This window comes from Chelonoidis abingdonii, chromosome 2 (genome assembly GCF_003597395.2).
Source record: "Chelonoidis abingdonii isolate Lonesome George chromosome 2, CheloAbing_2.0, whole genome shotgun sequence".
Lineage (NCBI taxonomy): Eukaryota > Metazoa > Chordata > Testudines > Testudinidae > Chelonoidis > Chelonoidis abingdonii.
In genome coordinates, this window is record NC_133770.1 from 173,930,887 (window position 1) to 173,954,275 (window position 23,389).

Consider the following 23,389-nt stretch of genomic DNA (forward strand, 5'->3'; position numbering starts at 1 on the left):
GATTATAGTGCAATATCAAGATGCAAGGCATCTGAAAGTTTTTCAGAAAAATTATCCCATAAAGTCTTTTTTTACTGAATTTTCTGTATAATGATGCTTCTGTTAAAACACTATTGCAAAATAATTCTGTGGAATGTGCCAGGATCAGTGCTTAATTTCTGATATTTGCAGTTCTGCTTGGCAAGTACTCCAGCTTCTTTTCGCAGCTTGTAGCATAAGCAGTGTAATACGTTAATATTTTCTGGCCTGTTTCCTACCTACTTTATTCTTGCAAAATCTAAAGGAATAAATGATTAAATATATTCTTGCATTAAAAAAATCACTTCAGAATGCTTCTTTTCCATATGGTTGAAGACTTTTTACAAGAGAACTGTAACTGTATTGCATGGAGAATTTATGCTGTATATTTCATTAAAACTTTTGCTGTAATGGATATTAAGACAATAGTTTCTTCAGTGCAGCATTCTCTAGGTAGGATCCTGGAATCAAAAGGAAAGATTAATATAGTTTAACATCGGTAGTTTTATGAATATTAATATTATCGTAGTGGCCAGAGACCCTAAATGGAATCAGGATCCTGTTGTGCTACACACTGTGCAGGCAAAGATAGATATTGCCCCTGTCCAAAAAAAGTTGACCATTTTAAGATTTATGAATAAAATTTGTGAATGTTTGGCAATGAGGTTTTTTATAACCAAAACCATGTTTAAAATGTACAATAGTGTTAATTTTGGCGTTTTTAGTGTCTTATGCTTCCTGGTGTCTACTGAAGGCCCAAAAATATCAAATTGATTATACTTTATTCTTTCTGCAAACGGAGTTCTGTTCGCTAATTGGGCAATCTTTAATGTACGCATTCAAATTTGCAGAAGACTTGAGTCATCTTCAAGGCTACCCAAGCAGCCCACTTAAATCTTTGAGTAACTGAGGTCTTGATTTTGTTCCCTCAGCTTGGCTCGAAGTGCCTTCAGGGTAGTAACAGTTGCTTTCTGGACAATCACTTAGCAGTGACCTAATGGTAACGATATGAAGTTAGTATTGATAGGTTTCAGACATTATCTGTGCTACTTTGGTTAGCTGTGATTTTAGGCTCTTGGTGGCAAGGAAGATAAGAGGAAAGGAATAAAGGAGTCTCAAGCATTCGGAGTGGTAGGCTGCATGCACCAAATTTATATCTATAAATAGTTTTTTTAAAAAATGAGCTCAACTAATAATAAAAACAGAAAGTTTAAAAAACCTTGATAAATACTTGAACGCCATTCAAATGCATGAACTTTTATGTATGCAAATTGCTATTCATATTTTTATTTCTATTGCGATTTCCTGATAAGTTTCAAATACAGAGTCGTTGCTTGAAATCCTTAGGCCACGTCTAGACTACCCGCACGTATCGGCGGTGTTAACAATGATTTTGGCCCCGGGATCGATATTCGCAGTCTCATCTAGACGCGGAAATATATCGATCGCCTAGCGCGCTTATATCGATTCCGGAACTCACCACTCCAACAGGAGTTCCGGAATCGACATGGGCGAGCCGGGACATCGATCCCGCGCGGTGAGGACGGGTGAGTAAATCGATTTTAGATATTCGACTTCAGCTACATTATTCACGTAGCTGAAGTTGCGTATCTAAAATCGATTTTACCCCGTAGTGTAGACCAGCCCCTAGTCTTGCATTGCACTGACACACAAAGTATTGTTAGCCAGATGCTGATTGGGCTGAAATGTAATGTTTAGGATGTCAAGATTTCATTCTTCCAGGACATCTGAGCAGGTGTAGGACCTGCCACATGGCATTCGTTGCAGGAGCTGGGCCTGAAATAATCTGTGTTTGGAGATATTTCTTGGATTGGCTTTATTCACTTTAATTAAGCATTTAAGCTGGTTAACAGCTGTTCAACTGCATTGATATTTGGCTAGCAATAATATCACAAAATGAGATTTCTTTGACTAAATCATAGCTAGGGAACAGTGATATCTCTTTAAACACTTGAGTAAGAAAGTACTTAATGCAGATTTAGTCAAAACTAAAATTTTTCTCACCCTTTACAAGACATATGAATATAAATAGTTCCCTGTGTAGAACTGTGGCACTGATCCTGACATTGCTGTGTGTATGCTCTCCTGTTGACTGCAGTGGGAGTTCTCTGCACAGAGTGCAGACAGGAGAAAGTCCTTTGGCTGTAGCATCAGGATCTTACTGCTCTTTTTAATTAAAATGAATAAGGTGTATTTGAACCTTCATACCTTTAAATTAGCATATTGAATTGTTTTAGTAACTGTAGGTTAACTTCAAAGATTTTGGTGGTCTGTAAGTCTGTATACATACAATTTTTACAGACTTGAGGGAGAGGGATACAGCTTATTACCTTTCAAAGGAAACAGAAGACTCATCACTGTCTTATTCTTACCTTTATCTCTTAGGAACAAACATTTTTAATTCAAATTATCAAATAACTGTGCCCAACTTTTTTTAAATCATTCTCTTCAAAGTTCCAAGTAACCTACAGAGGGCAGCAAAAACAGCTATACAGATACTGCAGTCGATCTATTGAATCTTCTCACATTTTCTTACAGCATGTTGCTGTCTTGTGTGAAATTGACTTCTGCAGAATGCAACTCTGGTGATGCTAATTATTTTCTCTTTATGAAAATGGGGAGGAAATGCAGTGCTGAGATCTTACACAACAACTAATGTAGAAGGGGTGCCAATCTTGACAATCTGGGAAAAGAACGTAAAATATGCTGTATATTTAAAAATATATTTGCATGAAGATGTAGAAGCTACTATTTACAGATGTGTTGAGACACTTTTTCATTCTCAGCCTTTTCAGGCTCTTAATTCTGAAAGCAAAAATCATATGGGCTGAAATCTAGTTGATATCTTTTCAACTAATTTATCTGTTTTGGAAGTCTGATTAAAATATTGGCGTTTGTTTTAAAACTTTCAAAATGTGGTATAAAAATCTAAGCATCTAAATAAGTGACTAGATTTTCAGAGATAATACACTAACCTGACAATCTGGCTACTTTTATTTTGATTCATAAATATATCTGTGGGTGCCTAACTTTGGGTTCCCAAATCTGAAATTAAAATTTTGGAGTAGTTTAAATAACAGAAACTAGTCAAATTTGCATCAAATGTTTTTAAGCACGTGCCCAGGTGCAGAGTTAATAATATGTATCTGGAAATACATGTATTGATATTTATGTAATGTATTTGTGTTTGTTTCAATGTAGTACAGGGTTGTCAAACTCCCAGCCTGTAGACTGGTTCTTCTGTGCTTAATGTGCTTGCCTCCCCCATCCTCTAATATCACCCTGTAAATATAAGCAAATATAACTATCGTAGACAGAAATAGCTTTGAGAGGCATGAAGCATCCCAGTTTATTTCAATGTCATGTTAATTCTGAAACTTGTTCCTTTAATAGGTTATATTTTCTTTTTGAAATGTATATATTCATAAATAAATCTGAGCAAAGTTGAATTTTGCTCGCTTAGTTACCACAGCTGTATGCATAAACACACAAAGGATGTAAATAAGTGGTCATAAGTATCCTATATCAGTTTTCCCCCCACTGACTCTTTAACTTACGTGCAAACCTCATAGTGACATCCATGACAGACTTCATATGGATTAATGGATTGTGTTACCGGCCCGTGAGCCATAATTAGGAATGTAATTTGGTCTATTCAGTAAAATGAATATGACATACCTCTCTCCATGTTGAATGTGTGATTAAATTGTGGCATTCTTCGAAAAACTATCACGAAGGTTAGAGATACAAATATATGTGAAACACTAGCATGAGGATATCAGTCATGTCGTATACACTGCAATTATTTCAGATATTTCAATCAAGCACGTTTTATTTCCTTTACCCCTTTTTAAACAGAGTTTCAGCAGAAAAATTGCATACAACATCATTTGAGAATGTAAACATACATGAGTAGAAAAACCTAAAAAATATGGTTCCCAACCTATCCAGAGGTAAAAACACTGAAGACAAGGCACGTTAGTCTTACCATGAGGTAAACTAGGCAAGATCAATCACTGGTGGGACTATAGCATTGACCTCACCTAGTTTTACTTCGTGATAAAACTAATGTGCCTTGTCTTCACTGTGTTTTTACTTTGGAATAGCTCATGCGCATAAGTTATCCTCTGGTTAAAAAAAACCTTTTCTTAGCATAGAAGACCAGGCCTTTGACGTGTGATGTTACATTTGCAGTGCATTCATTATGTTGCAAGTGTTGGGAGTTGGGTAGTGACAGTGTGTTCAGCAATCTAAAGGAAGAAGTGTCTCACTTCTGAAAACCACCTCTTCTGGTAGTGTTGACTGGCATCAATAAATGTTTAATCCAGTCCTCTTTAGCTAGAGAGGATGCAAAAAGGAGGGACTTAACAGGACTGAACAGGGGTATTGAGGACCCCAAGTATAGAACAGATGAAGAAAGTAGGAAATATCTTTGAAAATCACAATCTTCTCGCATTTTATCTTTTCAGCAGAAGTGGTATTCCTTCCTGAGGAAGGCAAAATATTATTTTTAATAAAACTGGAAGTCCCTCTCCTTGACTGCTAGGCACTATATAGTCTCCATAGTGCTTAACAACTTTCTCTAACGTTTTTTTGTTGAAATTAGTAGCCTGGAAACTTGGCTTTATGTGTTTCCTGCTTGGAAAATGTAACATTTTCTAAAATATTTGTGTGCCATTGTTGCAAATCAAAAATCTTAGATGCTTATGGTCTTTACTGAATAAATATCCATCCAAAACATAAGAGCTAGTAATAGAAGTTTCTGCCTGTAGGATTACCACTCCTGTACAACTGTTTTCTTCCTTCTCTTTTCTGATTGACTGGAGAAGGATCAGCCATTTTTCAAGACTTTGAGAGACTTCACTTGTCCTGTGCTATCCACATGCAGCAACTATTTAACTCCTCACATCCCCCACAGGAAATCACCTGTTACCTCCACTTGTACTCTCCCACTCGTCTCCCTTTCATTAATTATATGGGAAAACACAATAGGACACCACTGCTCGAGAAGATTTCTCACTGTTTCTCCACTCCCCTTAATAGAAGGAAGTATAGAAGCACTGATGCAACGATGCAGAGAACGCTCGATTCTCCCATAGTATGCACGAAAGAATGTGACCAATGGACAAGGAAATACAACTAATTCCATCTGCTATAATAACCAGCTTTCTGCAAGGTAAAGAATTAGCCTTGTATCTGCCCCATGTCAATGGTTTTAGGTTCATCATCAGTCTTACATACAAGAGTAAGATAATATCTAGGTGTGTATTAATGGCCTGTCATACCCATTCAATTTATAAATGATCATTTTAATCAAATTTTTCAGTTATTTTTTTCTTTTTATTTTTTTGGAAACTATCTTTTTTAAAGACACTGTAGAAAGAGAGATTTTTCTCCGGGCACTTAGATCAGCCAAAAGAGTGGAAATGCCACAGATCTTCATCTCTCCAATAGACCATCATAACAGTAGAAGATCCAGCATGCAAAAAATCCTATTCCTCTATTCTCAATAGTTTTTTAAATAAAACTAAATATTCTTTTACACAGGTCAAGGAAAGCTAAAGAATTAATGGACAGCGAGTATCAAGATAACATTGGCATATGGCAGAATGCAAGAAAATATTTTTTTAAATATATAAAGGTCTTTCCAATACCCATTGTAGAGAAATTGTATCCTACATACTACAAAATCTGATCCAATTTTATTGTCCTGAAGAGATCCCAAATTGCTGTATAGTTTATTAATACAAACTAACATTTTTTGAAGAAGAGGGAATATGACAGCCATCATGATAAAATCTGTTTTTTGTAATACCATTTTAGAATCCACTGCATTAAGATAGGAAATCAGATGCTTTATTTTTCCTTTATGCAGTACAAAACAAAAATATACAGCAAACTTTAAAAAAAAATCAGAATTTTAAATGGGGGAAAATCCCAGAGTCTTTAGTATATAAAATAAAATCTAGCATTCAGAGTTCTAGAAAGGAATGAATTGTCAAAGGAAGAAAGTTACAATGCGTATAGCACAAAAGCTAATTAAATAAAAGGTAACTTTAACAAAGTGCACATATTTCTGTCCTGGGCTATAAAAAGTACCTGTTCAGGTCATTATCTGACACATGTAGTAAAGGAAATAGCAAACTGGCCAAACCTGCTCGTTATCTACCCCCGCTCTCCTTTGGATTTTGCAAGAATAGAGGAGACACTCCCATGTCCCCTCCAGTCTGTATGAATAAGAACCTGTTTTACTTATAGTTCCCCAAGCTGTACCTCTTTTGGGATAAATTTTACCTGCAGTACCTCAGTGATGTGTATTTAATGTATATATGTGTCTCGTTGAAATCCTCAGGTGAAAAGCTGCATAAGTGCAAAACGTTTTTATTAAATCTGCCTCACAAATCAAACTGCAAAGATAGCTCTGCCATTGTCAGGAATTAGCCAATTTGTACAACACTCACAATTTTTAAAAGTAAAATCTACTATCAATAGAGAATTGAAAAATCAAGAAAAGTGAGCTTGTATCGTTGCAATCTTAACCTTCCCATCATAGCTCTAGTCCATCAGTGTCATTTACTGAATTAGGAAAAGCTCCCATTCAAAAAGTCTGAATCAAGCAGAAACTCAAGTCTCCATGCAAAGTTACTAGAACAGCAGTATCTTCCGATTTCTGTTCTTTATTCTTGCTTGCTCTTCATTGCTTGTTAATCTAAAAATTGCTGAATGAGCACACCAAAGGGGAAAAACGAATTACTTGCATGTTGCGAGCCCTTTTCATTTCTTAATGATATTATCTCAGCAGACACTTCTTTCTCCATCTACCCTGCCATGAAGTATCTCTCCCTAACCTTCATTTTGAATTAGATAGCTGTTGTGCTGTTTCCAAGTGGGGGCCTAAGATGACTGAGGTCAAGGAAAGGGATTTCCAGTCCATATTTTTAAAAACTGTTTCCTCTGAGAATGAAAATCATCAGATATTGAGGAAGGGAAAGAGGTTCCTAAAACTGTGAACAGCCTTTTGTTTTCTTTTCATTTAAGGTTTTTCACAGTGTGTTTTTTAAACAGAAGTTTGTTTCTATGGGAATTTTATTGCTCTGGGAAGAGAATTCAATTTCAATTTTTTCCTTTTTATTGAAAAATCCCTTTTTTAAAAGCATACTGTACTTCATATAAATACCATAGGGGAATATCTGTGCAAATTCCTGCACCCACATATTGCTTCGACATTTTGATTCAAATGTACGTACAAAATTGTGTCGGTGGCTAATGTGAATGGGACACTTTCTTTTTCTCTTTAACTCCATGTTGACACAATTAGCCTCTCAGAATGAGCTTTGTGTAAGCTTTAAAACTTTTTAACCAACTTATTTTGTGCAATTGATTAAAAGTTCCTGCAGATAATGTAAATTAAACTTTAGCCATCACTATCTTAAAATTATTAATAGAGGTGAGCTACAAATGTTCATACTAATAATCTTGGTAGGGTTTTAAATTTTATGTGCTGAATTCCCCAAATCATGACAAGGAAGCATTTAGCACATAATTTTCTTAGGTCTTTTAACATTTTCAGGTCACTTTTATAAGAGAGAGACTTCAATTAAAATGTCTTCTGTATCTGTTTTTCTATTGTGTGACTAGATATATCTGTTCACTTTCTTTAGCCATTAATTAATATTTTCCCAAAGCATTTTTACTTTGTTTGGTTTTTCCTCCACCCACAATTTTTTTAGGAATTGATCCCACTCATACTGTGTACAGCCTGCCTCCATCCTGAACCCAAAGAGAGAGATCAGCTCCTACATATACTGTTCAATTTGATCAAACGACCAGATGATGAGCAAAGGTGTGTGTGTGTGTGTGTGTGTGTTGGGCCGGGACGAGGGGTACTTTTTTCTTTTGACAAAGATGTAGGTTTAATGGAAACAGGATACTCTTAGAAGGCTATTGATTGATATTCTCCCCTCCCTCCCCCCATTCAGTTCACATTGTATTAACAAACTCGTGGACTTCGGGACTTTCCATTTCTATGATCTGCGCTGTCATGTGTAATTTAGTTACTGAAATGTAAGAATACACTCTGCAAACTTCAGGGTAATATTTCAGTTCCTTTAAGAAAAAGGGTGAACTGAAATGTTTTTTAAAATAAGCTTAAGATCGCAAATCTAATACTTGTGGTGATTGTATTGATATGCCAATCTTTTAAAACTAGTTCCTTCATCACTTACCTGTCAAGACCCTTAGGTCCTTAGTTTCTCTCCAATATTTAATAACTTCACTGACACCTAAAGTAGTGTTAGGAAAGCAGTTCCTGCTCTTCAGGGATCAGTGATGTCAGCAGTTGCTAGAAAATTTCAGAAAAACCTAGGGTCTAAAGTCTGGTTTCAGCAGGTAAGATGTTTTTCTCCTAATCTTGAAACTGTTTGTAGTTCTTAGCTTTATATATGTGTTGTGTTAATGATTGAGGATCTCATACAATGTTTTTTTTTTGTTTTTGTTTTTTGTTGTGTTTTTAAACTTCAATTCTCTAAGTAGTACTCAGGAAGTATTGCTTTGTGTCCCCTTTTACTCTCTCTCATTAAGATTATCCTTAAGGTTGAAAGACAGTACTCTGGCTGGTATGTTTCCTTCTTTAATAGAGGAAAGATTTTTCATAAGCATTTATCTGGAACATTTCTCTTCCATTTTTTTTCACTAAAAAGGCCTACTCTAAAACATTTTGATCTATCATTGCTCTGTGCAGTATTCTCCTGAGTCAGGTATAAAGAATTATTTTCAATGTGTTTACTTAAATATTTTCTCTGCCATCACAACATTTTCATGTAACAAACGAGTTTTACCTGTGTCAGTTGTTCACATGATATATATTAGTGTCTACGAGCAGTTGATAGCGAGATGTTTCTCTGTCCACAAAACCTGGAAATTGCTTCCTAAGTCACAGTTTCTGAAAGTAAAAGAGCCTCTGTATGTAAAGGGAGAGTCCTTGTTCCTTTTCAGGATCTTCAGGCATGTGAATTCTACCTCCAAAATGTACAGTGCTATCAGCTAAAAAGTTTTGGATGTCCCAATACAATTTGAGTTGCTAACATTATTCTGTACTTTTTTAAAATAGCACAATTTTATTGTAAGATTTTAGTCATTTGTGATCCACAGCCTCTTTACAGAGATCTGGGAGCCTCTTTACGGCTGTAACCAGACACCTGATTTCCAGGTAGTAAAAGTGAAGTGAACCAACAATATTTTGCTTTAAATTTCACGTTCAGCCTTTTACTATAAAATGTGGAGTGATACCTTAAAATTTCAGGTGTCAGTTTTCCAGCAGAAAATACCAGAAAAAATATTTCCACAATACCATCCAACAAAGTTCGTATCTTAAAAGTAAAGTTAGTAAACATTCTAATACTCAGCAGATTAGCTGATCTCTGTATTCAAACTTCAGTTGTCAAATTAAATCTCAAATTTTACATCCCTAGAATCCTAACACATGTATGAACCCAAATCAAAATAAGATTCTGAGTGCAAGCAGGAAAGTGTTTCCTCTTCAACATTGACTCCACTGTCAACGTTTTACCCAAATTTTATTTGTATTATGTATAACGGTGTATAACCACCTGTCAGTAGGATCATGCAAGTGGAAGTAGTCAAAATCATTCAGACATAATGATTTGAAATGGTGGTGTCAGTCTGCTCTCTTAGGTATAGTATTCATAAGCTACTCAAGATCAGCCACTGTGTAGAGACCTACAGTATACAATATCAAAAGGGTAATGGATGGACTTTCATAAGTGCCTTGGGGGTGTGAGGGGTTTGGTGTATCAGTTCAGCAGGTTTAGTTCCAAATTTTTTTATTTAGATAAAAAGATAAGGTAAAATGTGACATGATCTAGTGTGATCCCGTTTGTCATTGAACTATTAATAGCTACTTAAACATTGGTGAATTATACTTATTACATACTAACTATATAGTGTAACTGACAGAGGCTTTAATTACGTATTCTTGACTGTGTACATGCTATGGATAATAAGCACATTAGCCCATAAACCTGTTGCCACCACATTATATGTATTCATCATACATACCTGGAAGAGCGTGTTTTAGTTTATTCTTAAGATTAGTGAGGCTCTATATACAAGAGTGTATGGGTTTTACCATATATTTATTAAATATCTATATGGAGCTATTTCAAACTTCTATTTCTTGACAATTTTAAAGTTGTTTTTTGGGTGTCTTTCGTATTAACTTCAAAGACAGTTTCAGGAAACTCCTAAAAGTATTCATAGTTCCATATTCCTTTTTGAAGTGTGCATTAAAACTCAGTTTCCAACCTCATAAGACACTTTTGGATCCTAAGCTAACTTCGTTGCAACGTTAGGAGGGCACAGAATTGGTTTCAGGTGAACAGCTGAGTTAAAAACATAAAGTAACCCTTCCTAGTATTGACACACTTCCAGGACAAAGTGCAGACCTGCTGTATTCAAGTTCTATCACAACTGCATATTCTGATACTGCAGTAAAACTTTTCATCAGTGTACTCTCTTTTTATGTTGAGGTGCAGCTGTGTGGTCCAAGCTGAAAGAAGAACCAACTGCAGACCCTTGCAAGCTGCCTTACTATTTTCTCATATCTCGGTCTTAAGATTCTTTGGGGAAGATCACTACTGCATCTCTCCTAGAGATCAGTTTTGACTCGTTTGATTCTTATTTAATTATTCTCTGTCCTTTTATCCCCTTCCTTAACTTTGAAGGTCTGTCGTATGTAGTAGAAACTAAAAAAGAAAACCAGTTCACTCTGGCACTAGGTTTTTCCCACCATTCCTTACTTTCCTTAGTACATAACATTTCCTTCATGAAATCATTCTGATATGGGTGTATCCTTCCTTTTTAGAGGACTGGGCGATGGATTAATGTGTAGATGAGAAATAACCAGCAGAACCCCTGCCTTTCAACCTTAAGGACATATTGTGAACTGCATCAAGAACGTGTAGGCATGACAATAATTAACATCATAAATTGATGCATTCTTGATTGTTTCAGTAAATTGTGTAAACTTACTGAAGGGGATGGTATTATATTCATTCTATGCTAAGGTGTTAAAATGTACAGATTGATTTTGGCTGCTGACATGGTTAGTAGAATGTAACATTCTATCAAGAGCAGCTAGTAGTGTAATCAGTATATTACTTGCAAAGTTAATACAACACCGTTCTTATCAACTCATGCAAAAATAGGCAAAGTTGTAGCAAGATAGGTGTCTATTAAGTAGAAGTTGGAGCTAAGGAGAATCCACAGGTGCTTGTGACTTGAACCTCTTGAGTCTTCTGGATTCAGATATCAAAAATACTTCCTTACTGATGTTGCACCATAGTTCTGTTTCTTGAGTCTCTATCCACACCTCCTCTTTAAAGGATAAGAAGGCACATACACATACTGCATAGATTCTGGTTCCATATCTACATCATTAGAAAAGGAGAAGATTCTTGAAACCACAGTTAAACTTGAACTCAAGTATTGGAAAACATTGCATTAAGGCTCTGGTATCCAAGTGATCTTTGAAGAATTTTCCTATCCTCCTACTTGCATGGTGCATCATGAGCTAGCTTTACATTTTAAAATTGATTTTTCTGGATATAGGTGTAGCCATTCAACTGATAATCGAGAGCCATAGGAAGGAGGTAAAACTTAAACCTTTTTCAGTAAAAACTTGAAATATATAACATTTTTGCAGCTCTGGGGAAGAATAGTTTTTTGCATTTTTAAACTGAGAGTATGGATAGAGCTCCCTGAAGAGATTCAGATTTCTGCTCTTGAAGTTTTTTAACTAAAGTGATTGCATAGTCTGATCAAGTTCTCTAGTGAGTCATAGTTTTGTCAACCTTTACAAACCTAAGTACTTCTGAAGTTTTCAGATACCTTTCTGACTGAATAATAGCCCATGTGACCAATTTTGTGTTAAAAGCAGTAGATTAAATAAAGCCTTACTAATAACTTTAGACTTACTTTATTTGAGCTGACCATTTTCAGAAAACACTAACAAATACTTGTTACAAATAGCTTTTCCATGTCCGCCTTAATTCATAGTCTGACATATTATACCATCACAGCAGTAAAATGTTAACATTCTCTACTTTCAGAGTTAGACGAAACAATTACTTTCCAAATGTTTCAAGTTCTTGAAACAAAGAATTCCAGACTTCCAAGTTATAATTACTCTTACCAGCCTACTGACAAAAATTGAGTCCACATATTGTGAACCAGAATTTTATCCACCTAAAAATAAAAAGAAACCACTTCTCAAGGAAAATTCAGTTACTGCTATTAACAAGGTTCACCAAGCATTTAAGGCACAAAATGTTACGTAGTAGTGCACTTATTTTACTAATGCATTGATATTCTAACAATATTAGAAAACTTACACATAGTAAGGGGGCTTAATTATTGACAATGTATATCTGAGAATAGGTATCCTCTAAATTATAGGTTCTCGACCGTGTTCTTTCTAAGGCCTCCCTCAACATGCTATAAAAATTTCATGGCCCACGTGTGCCACAACTGTTCGATTTTTTTTTTTCTGCATATAAAAGCCAGGGCTTGAATTAGGGGGTAGCAAACCAGGCAATTGTCTGGAGCCCACACCACAGGGGGCCCCCATGAAGCTACATTACTCAGACTTTGACTTCAACCCTGATGACAGGGCTCAGGGTTCTGGGCTTCAGACCCATGCAGTGGGGCTTCAACTTTCCGCTCTGAGCCCCAGTGAGTCTAATGCTGGACCTGCTTGGTGGACCCCCTAAAGCCTGCTCATGGGGCCCCAGACCTCTGGTTGAGGACCACTTCTCTAAATAATCCTTTCAGCCTTAAAAAGCAGATATAAAATGGAGGCATAAAGTGTTTATTGTAGGAAAACATTTACAATGTAAACAAGTTTAAGATTTTGATGTTTTTCAGACAAATGATATTGACTGGCTGTGTGGCATTTGCTCAACATGTTGGACCAACACGTGTAGAAGCTGAGCTCTTACCACAATGTTGGGAACAGGTAACTGAATATTTCATGCTTACAACAGTAGAGTTTCTGCAGTTTACTAAGGATTTGTTTTAAACCTGCTTATTATGCAGATTTAAAACAAATAAGGAAGTATTTCTTCACACAATGTACAGTCATCCTGTGGAACTCATTGTCGGGCTGTTGTGAAGGTCAAAAATATAACAAGATTCAAAAAAGAATTAGATACATTCATGGAGGATAGGTCCATCAATGATTGTTAGCCAGGATGGTCAGGGAAGCAGCCCCATTCTCTGAGTATCCCTAACCCTACATTCTGGGAGTAGACAAGAGAGGATAGATCACTCGATAATTGCCCCGTTCTGTTCATTCCCTCTGAAGCACCTGGCACTGGTCACTGTTGGAAAACTGGACACTAGCCTAAATGGACCACTGTACTCTCCCAGTATGGCCCATTTTATGTTCTGAAAATATCTGTGATGTATGGAGACTCTTCCATCTTATTTGATAACCTATTTTTGTGCAGCATTGATAGTGCAAGAGCCAAGAAAAAGGAAGCCAGTCAGAGAATTGGGGGATTCTAGTCATCTGTAACATACTACAGAAAAATAACTTATTAAAATGCAAATTATGCTTTGTAGAACAGACATTACAGGGAATCGGAACTTGCATTTCGGGTATGTAAATTATCATTTCGAATATAGGATTCTCTAAATTGCATACCTTAAATATTAATATGGAAGAATATTTCAATCAATTTTCGTCCATGATGTGTATCTGATACTCCGAGAGTGTTCATTATAATTAAAAATCTCTCATTTGTAAGAGCCTAACACTATAGGATTGGAACAGAACAATTTTAGAATTAAAGTAGATATGAAGCTGGGCAAAAAAGCTTTTAATGGTATTGTTGTTCAGGTATGTTGGGGTAGGTCTCACTGTAAGTGCAGATGTGTGCCTTGTAAATCCAAGTTCTAATTTTTTGAATAGCAGTGTCTGAGGACCGCACATACACCCTGTGATTCCTTGTGCTCCTGCATGAAGGCATAAAAGATGGAATCGCTCAGTTCCCTCTTACCACCATGGCAGGAAGATGGAATCCAGCAACTGCCTGACCCTCTGACTCTCTTCAGAGACTCTTGAACTAATTCTTTTCCAGTCTATTGGATGACAAAATCTTAGTTTCAGTCTGGTTCAGCTGTACATCTTCCTGTACAGCAGCGTGAGGCACTTTGTGCCAAGCACCATCTCTCATGGCAAAATACATGAAACCTCAGGTTTCAAATCCCGTCCATCCTGCAACAGACTGATCCTAATCAAAGATGTCAAAGCTAGTGACTCTCCTGGCTAAGAGAGAGTAGCATCTTGGACGTGTGCTCTATATGTAAGTTCTTCTTTGAAGGACCTGCAAGTCCAGTGACTCTCTGCTCAAGCTACATCTGTTTGAAAATGTCCATGCAGGTCACTTTGGAGTGACAGTTACGACCAGAGCAAGGCCAGATAAACCACCATTGGCTAGCGCTTCCTGGAGTGCACATCATGGTGTGGATTCAGGCAGTGGAAAAGAAGTTCAAGAGGGCACTGGCAGAGTTGGCAGAGACTGCCTCGGTGTTGACTGTCCTAGTGCAGGCTACTCTAGCTCCTATACTAACTTCCTCAAAACAAGCACCTCAGTCGTTAAACTTGATACCTACACCCACTCCTAAATGGGACACCAACTCAGTCAGACCAAGCTAAATGACTCCAAGACCAAAGGGAAATCCCAGAAGGAGAACACAAGACATCACTCCAACAAGGGCAAAGCCCCAGGCAGTCAGTTAGGGTGAGACACCCAATACCAATCCTGGTATTGATTCCCATGACTGAGCTTAACAAGGGATATGCAAAGGAGGTGTCCGTATAGTCTCCAGAGATGTTCCTGGTATGCTACCTTTTAAAGAAGAGATACTACTCTTTGCCATTGCTAACTAATTCCTTGTCTCCAACATCAAGCAAAATCATTCTGCCTTGTCATCAGAGAATGATGCAAAGAAGGGTATCAAGGAGTCCCATTCAGAGTACCTGTGCAGGAGTAGTACATGGCTAACCAGTCTCACTATGCCAATACACTTATAGCATGCTGCATAGACCCCAGTGGTTTTACTGGAGACTATCCACCCATGTGTCAGAGCAGATTAGCCGCTCCCATTTCTGGGAAAAGGAAGAGATCACGCACTCTGGTGGCACCACATGCCAAAACCGGACATGGATCCAGATCCATGGGAACAGAAGATGATAGAGGGACAGTGACACTCGTCATTTTCTCCCAGCAAATCCTCTTCACTGGATGCAGTAGTAGCACCAGCAGCAGCAGTGGACTTCAAAGACTTCCAGGACCTCCTGTCTGAAATTGCCTAGACGCTGGACATTAAGACTACATTCATGCAAGAAAAGTCTCACAAGCTCTTTGGTGTCCTGGGCATGCTGACACAAGCCAGGATCAACAGAACTAACCCATTCATATTGTTACTGTGTCTCTTTCAAGCCTTAGGTAGCTTGATCTTTAGAGTGCCTATCTCTTCACCAAAAAATAAATAAATCTATCTATTTTTTTTGTTACCAGCTGACTGGTGTACTTTTCCCAACAAACTTCCAGGCCCACTGCACCAGAATGCAAGCAAGATTCTCCACCTGCTTCAGAAATCTGTAAGGTGATGGTGTGGAGTAATCTGTTGACCCGTATCAAACACTAAGCCTTGGACTTATCTGCTAAATCAACTATCAGGTTTGAGAGAGAGGTACTACAATCATTGTTTGGCTGATACTGCTGATATTCTTCATTCCCCGGCCCCATTGGACACTGCTATTCAAAAACATCTGATATTGCGTGCCTGAGGCTCATGTGTGCTTATAGTGGGGGATCCACACTGACATCTTGAAGAACCATAGTTGTTATAGAATAAGTAAACATTCTATTTCTCTTCACCAGATCAATCACAAATACCCAGAGAGACGATTACTAGTGGCAGAGTCCTGTGGAGCTCTAGCACCTTATCTTCCTGTAAGTATTTGTATTTACTGCTAATACTTTGTTTGGCCACCCCTGCTATATATTTTCCTCTTACTTTCTAACAAACAATCTTCAGAAGTTTTGAGAAATGGGGCAAACTTGCCAGGGCTTGTGGCTTCAGTCCCACTCCTGCTGAACCCCGAGACTCTTCTCCCCCCGGGACAGAAGCCCCTAGACCCACCACCCCGCTGCAGGGTAGGAGTCCCAATTTCCCCTCCCTCCAGTCTGATAGGCAGAGAATGGAAAGTAGGGGGTGCTCCACGAGCCACAGTTTGGCCACCCCTGAACAAGTGACTTTGACTGTTACCTATCACTTACCACTTTCATATTCAAAGGGGAAAGATATCTTGAGGGATGATGTGTGTAGATGCATAGATATTGGTGGTAACATGTATTCTTCTTTGAGTATAGAAGTGCTCCACTATAGGTGCTCCATGTCAGGTGTGCTCACATCACTTGCACCTTTAATTGGAGATTTTTGGTGGCAGAGCCCATTTGGCCCATGCGTGAGCCCTGCGCTTCCTTGTGCCCTCCTCTGAGGCTCTATAGGGCTGCATGGGCAAATCACCCATATTTCCTTCTCAGCTGCCTTGGCCTGAGACAGTGTTAGTGTGCCTTACTGTTCAAAGCTGACAACTTTGTCTAGTTATCTATCTTTATTATTTTCTGAAGTGGTTTAGGGGGAGTTTCTTTTGTTCCCATTCCCCTTTTTCAGGGGACCGTATCCTATCTAGATAACCATTGTCCTGGTGTATGCCAGGCTCTCTGAGCTTCAAATGGCATGTCTCTTGCTGGGAGGTCATCTGGGTCAGTGACATGCATTCCCATTGTATCTGCTGTTTGAGAAAGTCTTATCCCACAAAAGTGCTCCATTTGCTCCACTTTTAAAGGCAGGGAAAGGTAGAATCAGTCATTAAAATCGAGACTCTTAATGATGGAACGTTTCCTCCAGCTGGCCTTAGATCCAGACCAGAAGACACTTCACCGCCCCCTTGGGCATCAGTCTCTGAGTGAACACAATGTCCCCTCAACTTCAGTACGTTCACTTAGGTCTACCTGAGGTAAATCCATGAATACCCATAGAAAGAGGAGCCAAGAGAAAAAGAGAACCTACCTTGGTCCCTGCGAAGTAAGACTGCCACAGAGACCTCTTGCCCACTCTGGGTACAGCCGAGGCACCAGATGCTGTTGGTACCAACGTCATGTCTTGAGCTTCAGGGTCCTCTGAGAATAAGGGCAACAAGCATGCCTCAGTACCAAAACCTTTGACATCACAGAAGCAGAACACTGCAACAAGAGTAGAATCTAAGCATTCCAGTTCTAAGAAAACAGTGCCCACAACTCCTTCAGTATTGTCTGTCTGTATCAAAATTGACCCTCTAAAACTGCATTGGTACCAGGAAGATACTACCCTTCTCATACAGTCTCAGTGCCTCTCTAGGCATCCTCATCAGTATCAACTAATTTGGCTAGAAGGCTTTCCAGATCAATTTATACCCTCGATACTGATAGTGGAACAGGGCCCCATTCTCCAAGCCCACCTGGTACCACAGGAGTTCAGATTCTCTAGGGTTTGTTTATTTTGGAGGAATTGGAATCTCCCTTGTTAATGGGTTACAACATATTGTCGGTACCGAGTTAGCCATAGTCTCCAAGGTAGACCTTTCCCCACTGCTGCTTGATTCTCCAACACCTTCAATAAGTGCTGGGGCTCCCTACCATAATGAGGAGGATTTATCCTCCAATTCAGATGTCTCAGTCCAAGATTCCCCTACTCTTCAGATAAGGGAACTCCTTCCTGACACTTCTGAAAAGAGTAAGAAGTTACATCAAAGACAGACCTGTGTTCCCACGGCTTGGTTTGAAACCAGTGATGCCACCTGATGCCTTTTGGACTCCTCAGTGCCGATACTGTGATCCTTGGACTGCATATTAACAGCAGTTTTCTCTTGCCACTAGTCTTTCTTATGGGCACAATGGGGGGAGATGCTCCCCTACCCCCAGTGTCCCTCCTCCACTACCTCAGGCACAAGAGTCCTTTGAGGAGCTGGAGGCCAGGGTAGATAAAGAGGCCAGTCCTCAAATATTTCTTCATCTTCCCAAGATTATGTGGTTATTCCTCCCCTACCCATCTATGGCTGATGACTTCAGACACTACCAGGAGTTAATGAACCACTCTACAGATACTCTTTTGGAAGAGGTCTGGGAATCACAGCATAAGTTCCTTAATATTCTTCAACTGACTCCTTTACCCAAGTTGCCCTGCCTATTAATGAGGCCCTGTCGGATCCTGCCAAATCCATCTGGCAGACCTCTGTGACAATATCACCAGTATGCGAATGAGCTAATAGAAAATGTTATGCTCTGGCTAAAGACTCAATTTTTTGTTCACCCATCTGACACTGAACTTTGTGGTTAAGTAGGCACTGAATAGGCATGGTAGACAACACCACGGAAAGGCCATACCATATAATAAAGACCAAAAATGTCTTATCTATTCGACAGAAAAACATACTCATGTGGGACTCTTCAGTTTAGGATCACCAACTATCATGCTCTGATTACTAAGTACAGTCATTCAAATTATGCCAAATTCACCACCTTTATTGATCATCTGCTGGCTGATTAGCATGAGCAATTTCAAGCTCTAATTAACAAGGTTCACCTGTTAGCTAGAACAGCAGTTCTCAAACTGTGGTCCTTGGATCACCAGTGGTCCGCAAGCTCCATTCAGGTGGTCTGCGGATAGTTCCCTCTAAGGTTCAGTCTCTCCCTCTCTCTCCTGCCATGGCTCCACTATTCAGGTGCCTGGACCCTGGAGAAGATGCACATGTAAGGTGTGATGGTGGCCTTGGGGGGACTAGGGGATAGGTGGGAGGGGGCAGTGGGATGAGAATAGGGGGTTGGGGAGAATTTTGGATGTGCGGGGCTGCGGCGGCCAGAGAAAGAGGCAACTTTCCCCAGCTCCAGGACTGCGGCTGCCCAGGAAAGATGACCCTCCTCCCTAGCCCCAGCTTGGGGGCTGCCACAGCGGGAGAGAGAGGGAGAGACCCCACTCCTTCCCAGCCCCAGATTGGGGGCCCTCACATCAGGGGAGAAAGAGCACATCCATTGCATTAGAAAGGTAAGACTACTGATATTAAAATATGAGTTGTGTGCTTTTTTTTTTATAGAACAAAGAAACATTTATTACTTTTTTATATAGCGCTTTTATCCAAAGCACTTTACAATAGCGAACAGTACAAACAGAATTTGGAAAGATCAATAAGTGGTCCACCGAGACTCTCAGCAATTTTCAAGTGGTCCGCAAAAAAGAAATTTGAGAACCACTGCGGCAGAGCATTGAATCCAATGAGACCTGTAACAGTCAACACTACCACTTGATCCATTCGTTGGATTTACACACCTACAAACAGTTAGCGGATCCCAAACAATAGAGATCCCATCTCACTTCATTCTCAGAATTCCAGAGATGTTATGAGTACCCAGGAAGAAATCAAGGTTCCAGAGAAAGAGATCACCTGCTTCTTCTGTGTCTGCTACTAAGCACTTATCACTTTAGCATCAGTTTTGATGTGCTGGTCATGGGCCCGGAACACCACAAAACTGAGCTGCATGTACACCATTCTGTGTACGTTCTGCCATTTGTAAACACTTTCTTCTATTTTCTGTCCACATGTGGGAGAATCACATCAGGCAAATGGTGCTGGAGGTTATGAGTTCAGGGTACGCAATCCATTTTACCTCCCTCTCCATACCTACCCTGACAAATAGATTAAAATAACCAAAATTCTCACTGTCTTCAGGACAGAATGCAAAACCCATCTCTCTGATTTACTTTCAGCGGGACATAAGCAAATGTTTAAGTGCTTTCCTGAATATAGACTCTTCTGAATCAAGACCTATATCAATTGATTCTGAAAAAAGAATTCCACCATTAGAGGAGTAGTGATATCAGTCTTACAACTGTAACTTATTTTTTGTAAGTGGCTCAAATACCATAATGATTGTTGTAGAAATATCAAGAAAGTAAGTGTTCTTATTTGATGTGAAGAGAAGAACTATTCTGTCTCAGATGCTACTGCATGTTGATTGCTGGCAAATACTTTTTTAAGGTTGACCAATGTTTTAGGTTAAAATCTAAGGGTTTTTTAATCTGACATCCAACTGCTTGGATAAACCATGTTATAGCACAATGTAGATGCTGAACTTTTTTGTAGCCCAAATTGCTATAATCAGACCAATATGCTAAAGGCTAAGAGTTAACAACATTTAGTAAAGTTGTATCGCATTCTAGGATATGATTTATATTATTTCTAGATTTGTTGTCAAAAGTCAGCAAGAAGTTATTACATGCTTTCCATGTCTTCACAATATAATTCTAGTGGGCAGTTAGAGGACTTGGGTTCTATGGTTAGATTCACAGTAGACTTTATAATGGGACTTGTGGAAATTGCTGGTGCTCTATCTCTATGCAGCATCCTTACCCATAAAAATGACTATAATGCTTAATAACAAGCATATTGTGAGAATAAATTTCATTGTTTGGAAGTTACTATATAGGTGCAGACTATTTACTCAATTTACATATTTAACAGATATATCTTTCTCTTTATATTTAGAAAGAGATTCGTAGTTCATTGGTGCTTTCCATGCTGCAACAGATGCTAATGGAAGATAAGGCAGATCTGGTACGAGAAGCTGTGATCAAAAGCCTGGGTATCATCATGGGATACATAGATGATCCAGACAAATACCAACAGGTATCATTCAGGGCTAAAGTCCATATGTATATAATACCTGTTACGATGTATCTATGCTTCAGACACTTTTGAATGTAGTATTTTTCATGTAAATTGCTCACAATTAGTCACTGTGACCAAAAAAGGAGGAAGTTACATTTCCAGCTATCTGTAGTATCTCAGGGATGAGCTTCATATAGGTACTTTCTTCAACTTGTCCTTCTGTTTTTCACGTCGAAGTCCCCAATACTTATCTGCATAAGCCTGTGGGGAGAGTGCCTAAGCATTATATGTTGAGGTTCTAATACAACTTTTTAATCACTTGCCGATATAATCTCTTCTTGTGGCATAATTTACCTAGCGAAGTTTCGAAATGAAATACAGAAAATATATAGCGTAGCATGTACAGAAGATATATAGTGTAGTATTTATATTATATAATAGCAGCAGAATATTTTCAGAATAGAATGTTTTCCAGTTGTATTTTTTTAAGCAGATGTTTAAAGTCTGTTCGTATCCATCTTCTTATGCGCATGTCTTTTCAACTAGCTGACTTTACCCCGGCTAGTGTTTGGGAATTTAGCTTGTACTCACTATTTTTTTTTTGAAAGAGTAAACTAAAGGAGGGAAGAAAATTACTTGTTTGAGGATCACTGATATGTATCAATTTTGTAGGTCATCCATATACTACAGTGACAAGTACTTTTTCTATCAGTTTAATAACTGTAAAATAACAGATGGTAATGTAACTCTTATAAATGCACATTTCCTCACTGCTTTAGATATATTCTATTTGTAATCTACATTTGGAAAAATGATATATACACAACATTCCTCATATGTGTTTTACTGTGTTCTGCCAGGGTTTTGAACTGCTGCTTTCAGCTTTGGGAGATCCCTCAGAACGAGTAGTTAGTGCAACACATCAGGTATTTTTACCCGCCTATGCTGCCTGGACTACAGAACTGGGAAATTTACAGTCGCATCTTATACCTACACTGCTTAATAAGATTGGAAAGTTACTCCGGGTAGGTGTTCAGTTTATACAGCTCTAATTAGATTTCTTTCTATCTGATATGCACGCTTAATTTTCATATCACTTTAAAAAAATACCAGTTCGTACAGCGGTTGTGGGGAGAATTCTTCAGCAGATTTTTATGTTGGGATTTCATAGCTTTTGGTTTTAAGAAAAGATAATTAGATTGTGTTTCAGGCCTTGCAATCAACATGCCTAAATTTAACAGAAATGGTGGGAAACAAACATTTAAATGGACTGAAGTAATCAAAGTGGATAGTACTAAAATAAAATGAAAACATTGTCAAGAAATAAATAGCAAGATAGGCCTCATTCTTATCTCAAAAGTGGAGATCATGTATTTTTGAATTCTCTACTAATGGATGGATTTGTGAATTCATGTCCAGCATTAAACCAACAAAAAATATGAAAACCCTTAAAAGACCTTATACTTATCTTTCAGGAAGGAGAACATGGGCTGGATGAACATAAGCTACACATGTATCTTTCTGCCTTGCAATCCTTGATTCCTTCACTGTTTTCACTGGTACTACAGAATGCACCTTTCACAAGCAAAGCTAAGCTCCAAGGTGAAGTGCCACCGATAGAAGGTACCTAATTCATTAAATACCACGAAAACTTTCTCTAAAATCCAAGCAAAGGTTAAACTGATAAATCTAACATCAATCAATATTAAATACGTAGAAAAAAAGCTAGAAACTCCTAGAGGGTCAGGTGAAACTATTTTACTTGAAATGTATGTCTGTAGGGTTTTTATGTAGACATAAACTGTGGAAATTGTAATGTAAAGTTTGTAGCTTTATATAACCTCGCTATATGTTTAGTATTGTGGTTTAGGTTTCCAAACCTAGGAACCTTTTTTTAATCTCCAGCTTTTTCATGTAGTGTCACTGCAAATCTATTTTAGTAGTACATCTCTGGGGTTGTCTGAATTTCCCTTAATGTAACCAAGCCAATTGAGAGACTTATTTCCTCCCAGTACTACTAGCTTGTGAAGCTTTGTCATGGCCTTTTTCTCTTTGTTCATCTCTCTCTCTCTTTTTTTGGTGAAACTACATCTTTTTATTTTACTTTAGAGTTCAGATCTAGTAGCAGCAGTAAGATAGTATGTTCAAAGAAACAGGAAAATTTTAATGAACTATAGAGATTGTCAGTAAAAAGAGTCCAAAAGGGTAGCCATTTGTCTGATAACAAAATATTTCAGGGAGATTGTAATGGGGGTAGGAGGCGCTTGCTGTTGAGTTGTACAGTTTAGGGCTAAGCCAGCCCTGATTACAAGATGCATCTCATGTCAGTTAGGTGATTCTAACTTAAAAGGCAGCAGGAAGCTGCAGGGAACGGGTGTGGTTGAGAGTATCAGACTGCCAGAGGCAGGAAACCTGGAGGATGCTAAAGAAGCAGAAGCCTGAGAATCTATGGCTGGCTTGAGGAAATAGCTGCAGGGAGCAAGATGGGCTTCTGCAGAGATAACGAACTATGACCCAGATAAGGAGCAGAGGGCTGGGAATCCCCCACTCCAAGTA

At 38.4% G+C, this 23,389-nt stretch overlaps 1 protein-coding gene across 6 annotated transcripts in view; it reads left to right on the forward strand.

Annotated features, from left to right (window-relative positions):
• The window catches only part of RELCH (RAB11 binding and LisH domain, coiled-coil and HEAT repeat containing), a 112,497-nt gene that overhangs the window by 41,561 nt on the left and 47,547 nt on the right, over positions 1 to 23,389 (forward strand). For 4 of the 6 annotated variants that reach the window (XM_032788252.2, XM_032788247.2, XM_032788248.2 and 1 more), the window contains 6 exons: positions 7,770 to 7,882; positions 12,982 to 13,072; positions 16,008 to 16,079; positions 20,711 to 20,851; positions 21,694 to 21,858; positions 22,309 to 22,456. In XM_032788252.2, coding sequence (XP_032644143.1) covers positions 7,770 to 7,882; positions 12,982 to 13,072; positions 16,008 to 16,079; positions 20,711 to 20,851; positions 21,694 to 21,858; positions 22,309 to 22,456 — 730 coding nt within the window. Of the gene's footprint in view, positions 1 to 5,104; positions 5,216 to 7,769; positions 7,883 to 12,981; positions 13,073 to 16,007; positions 16,080 to 20,710; positions 20,852 to 21,693; positions 21,859 to 22,308; positions 22,457 to 23,389 lie in introns of those variants that run through there. The other 2 variants (XM_032788253.2, XM_032788250.2) reach the window with 2 other exon arrangements.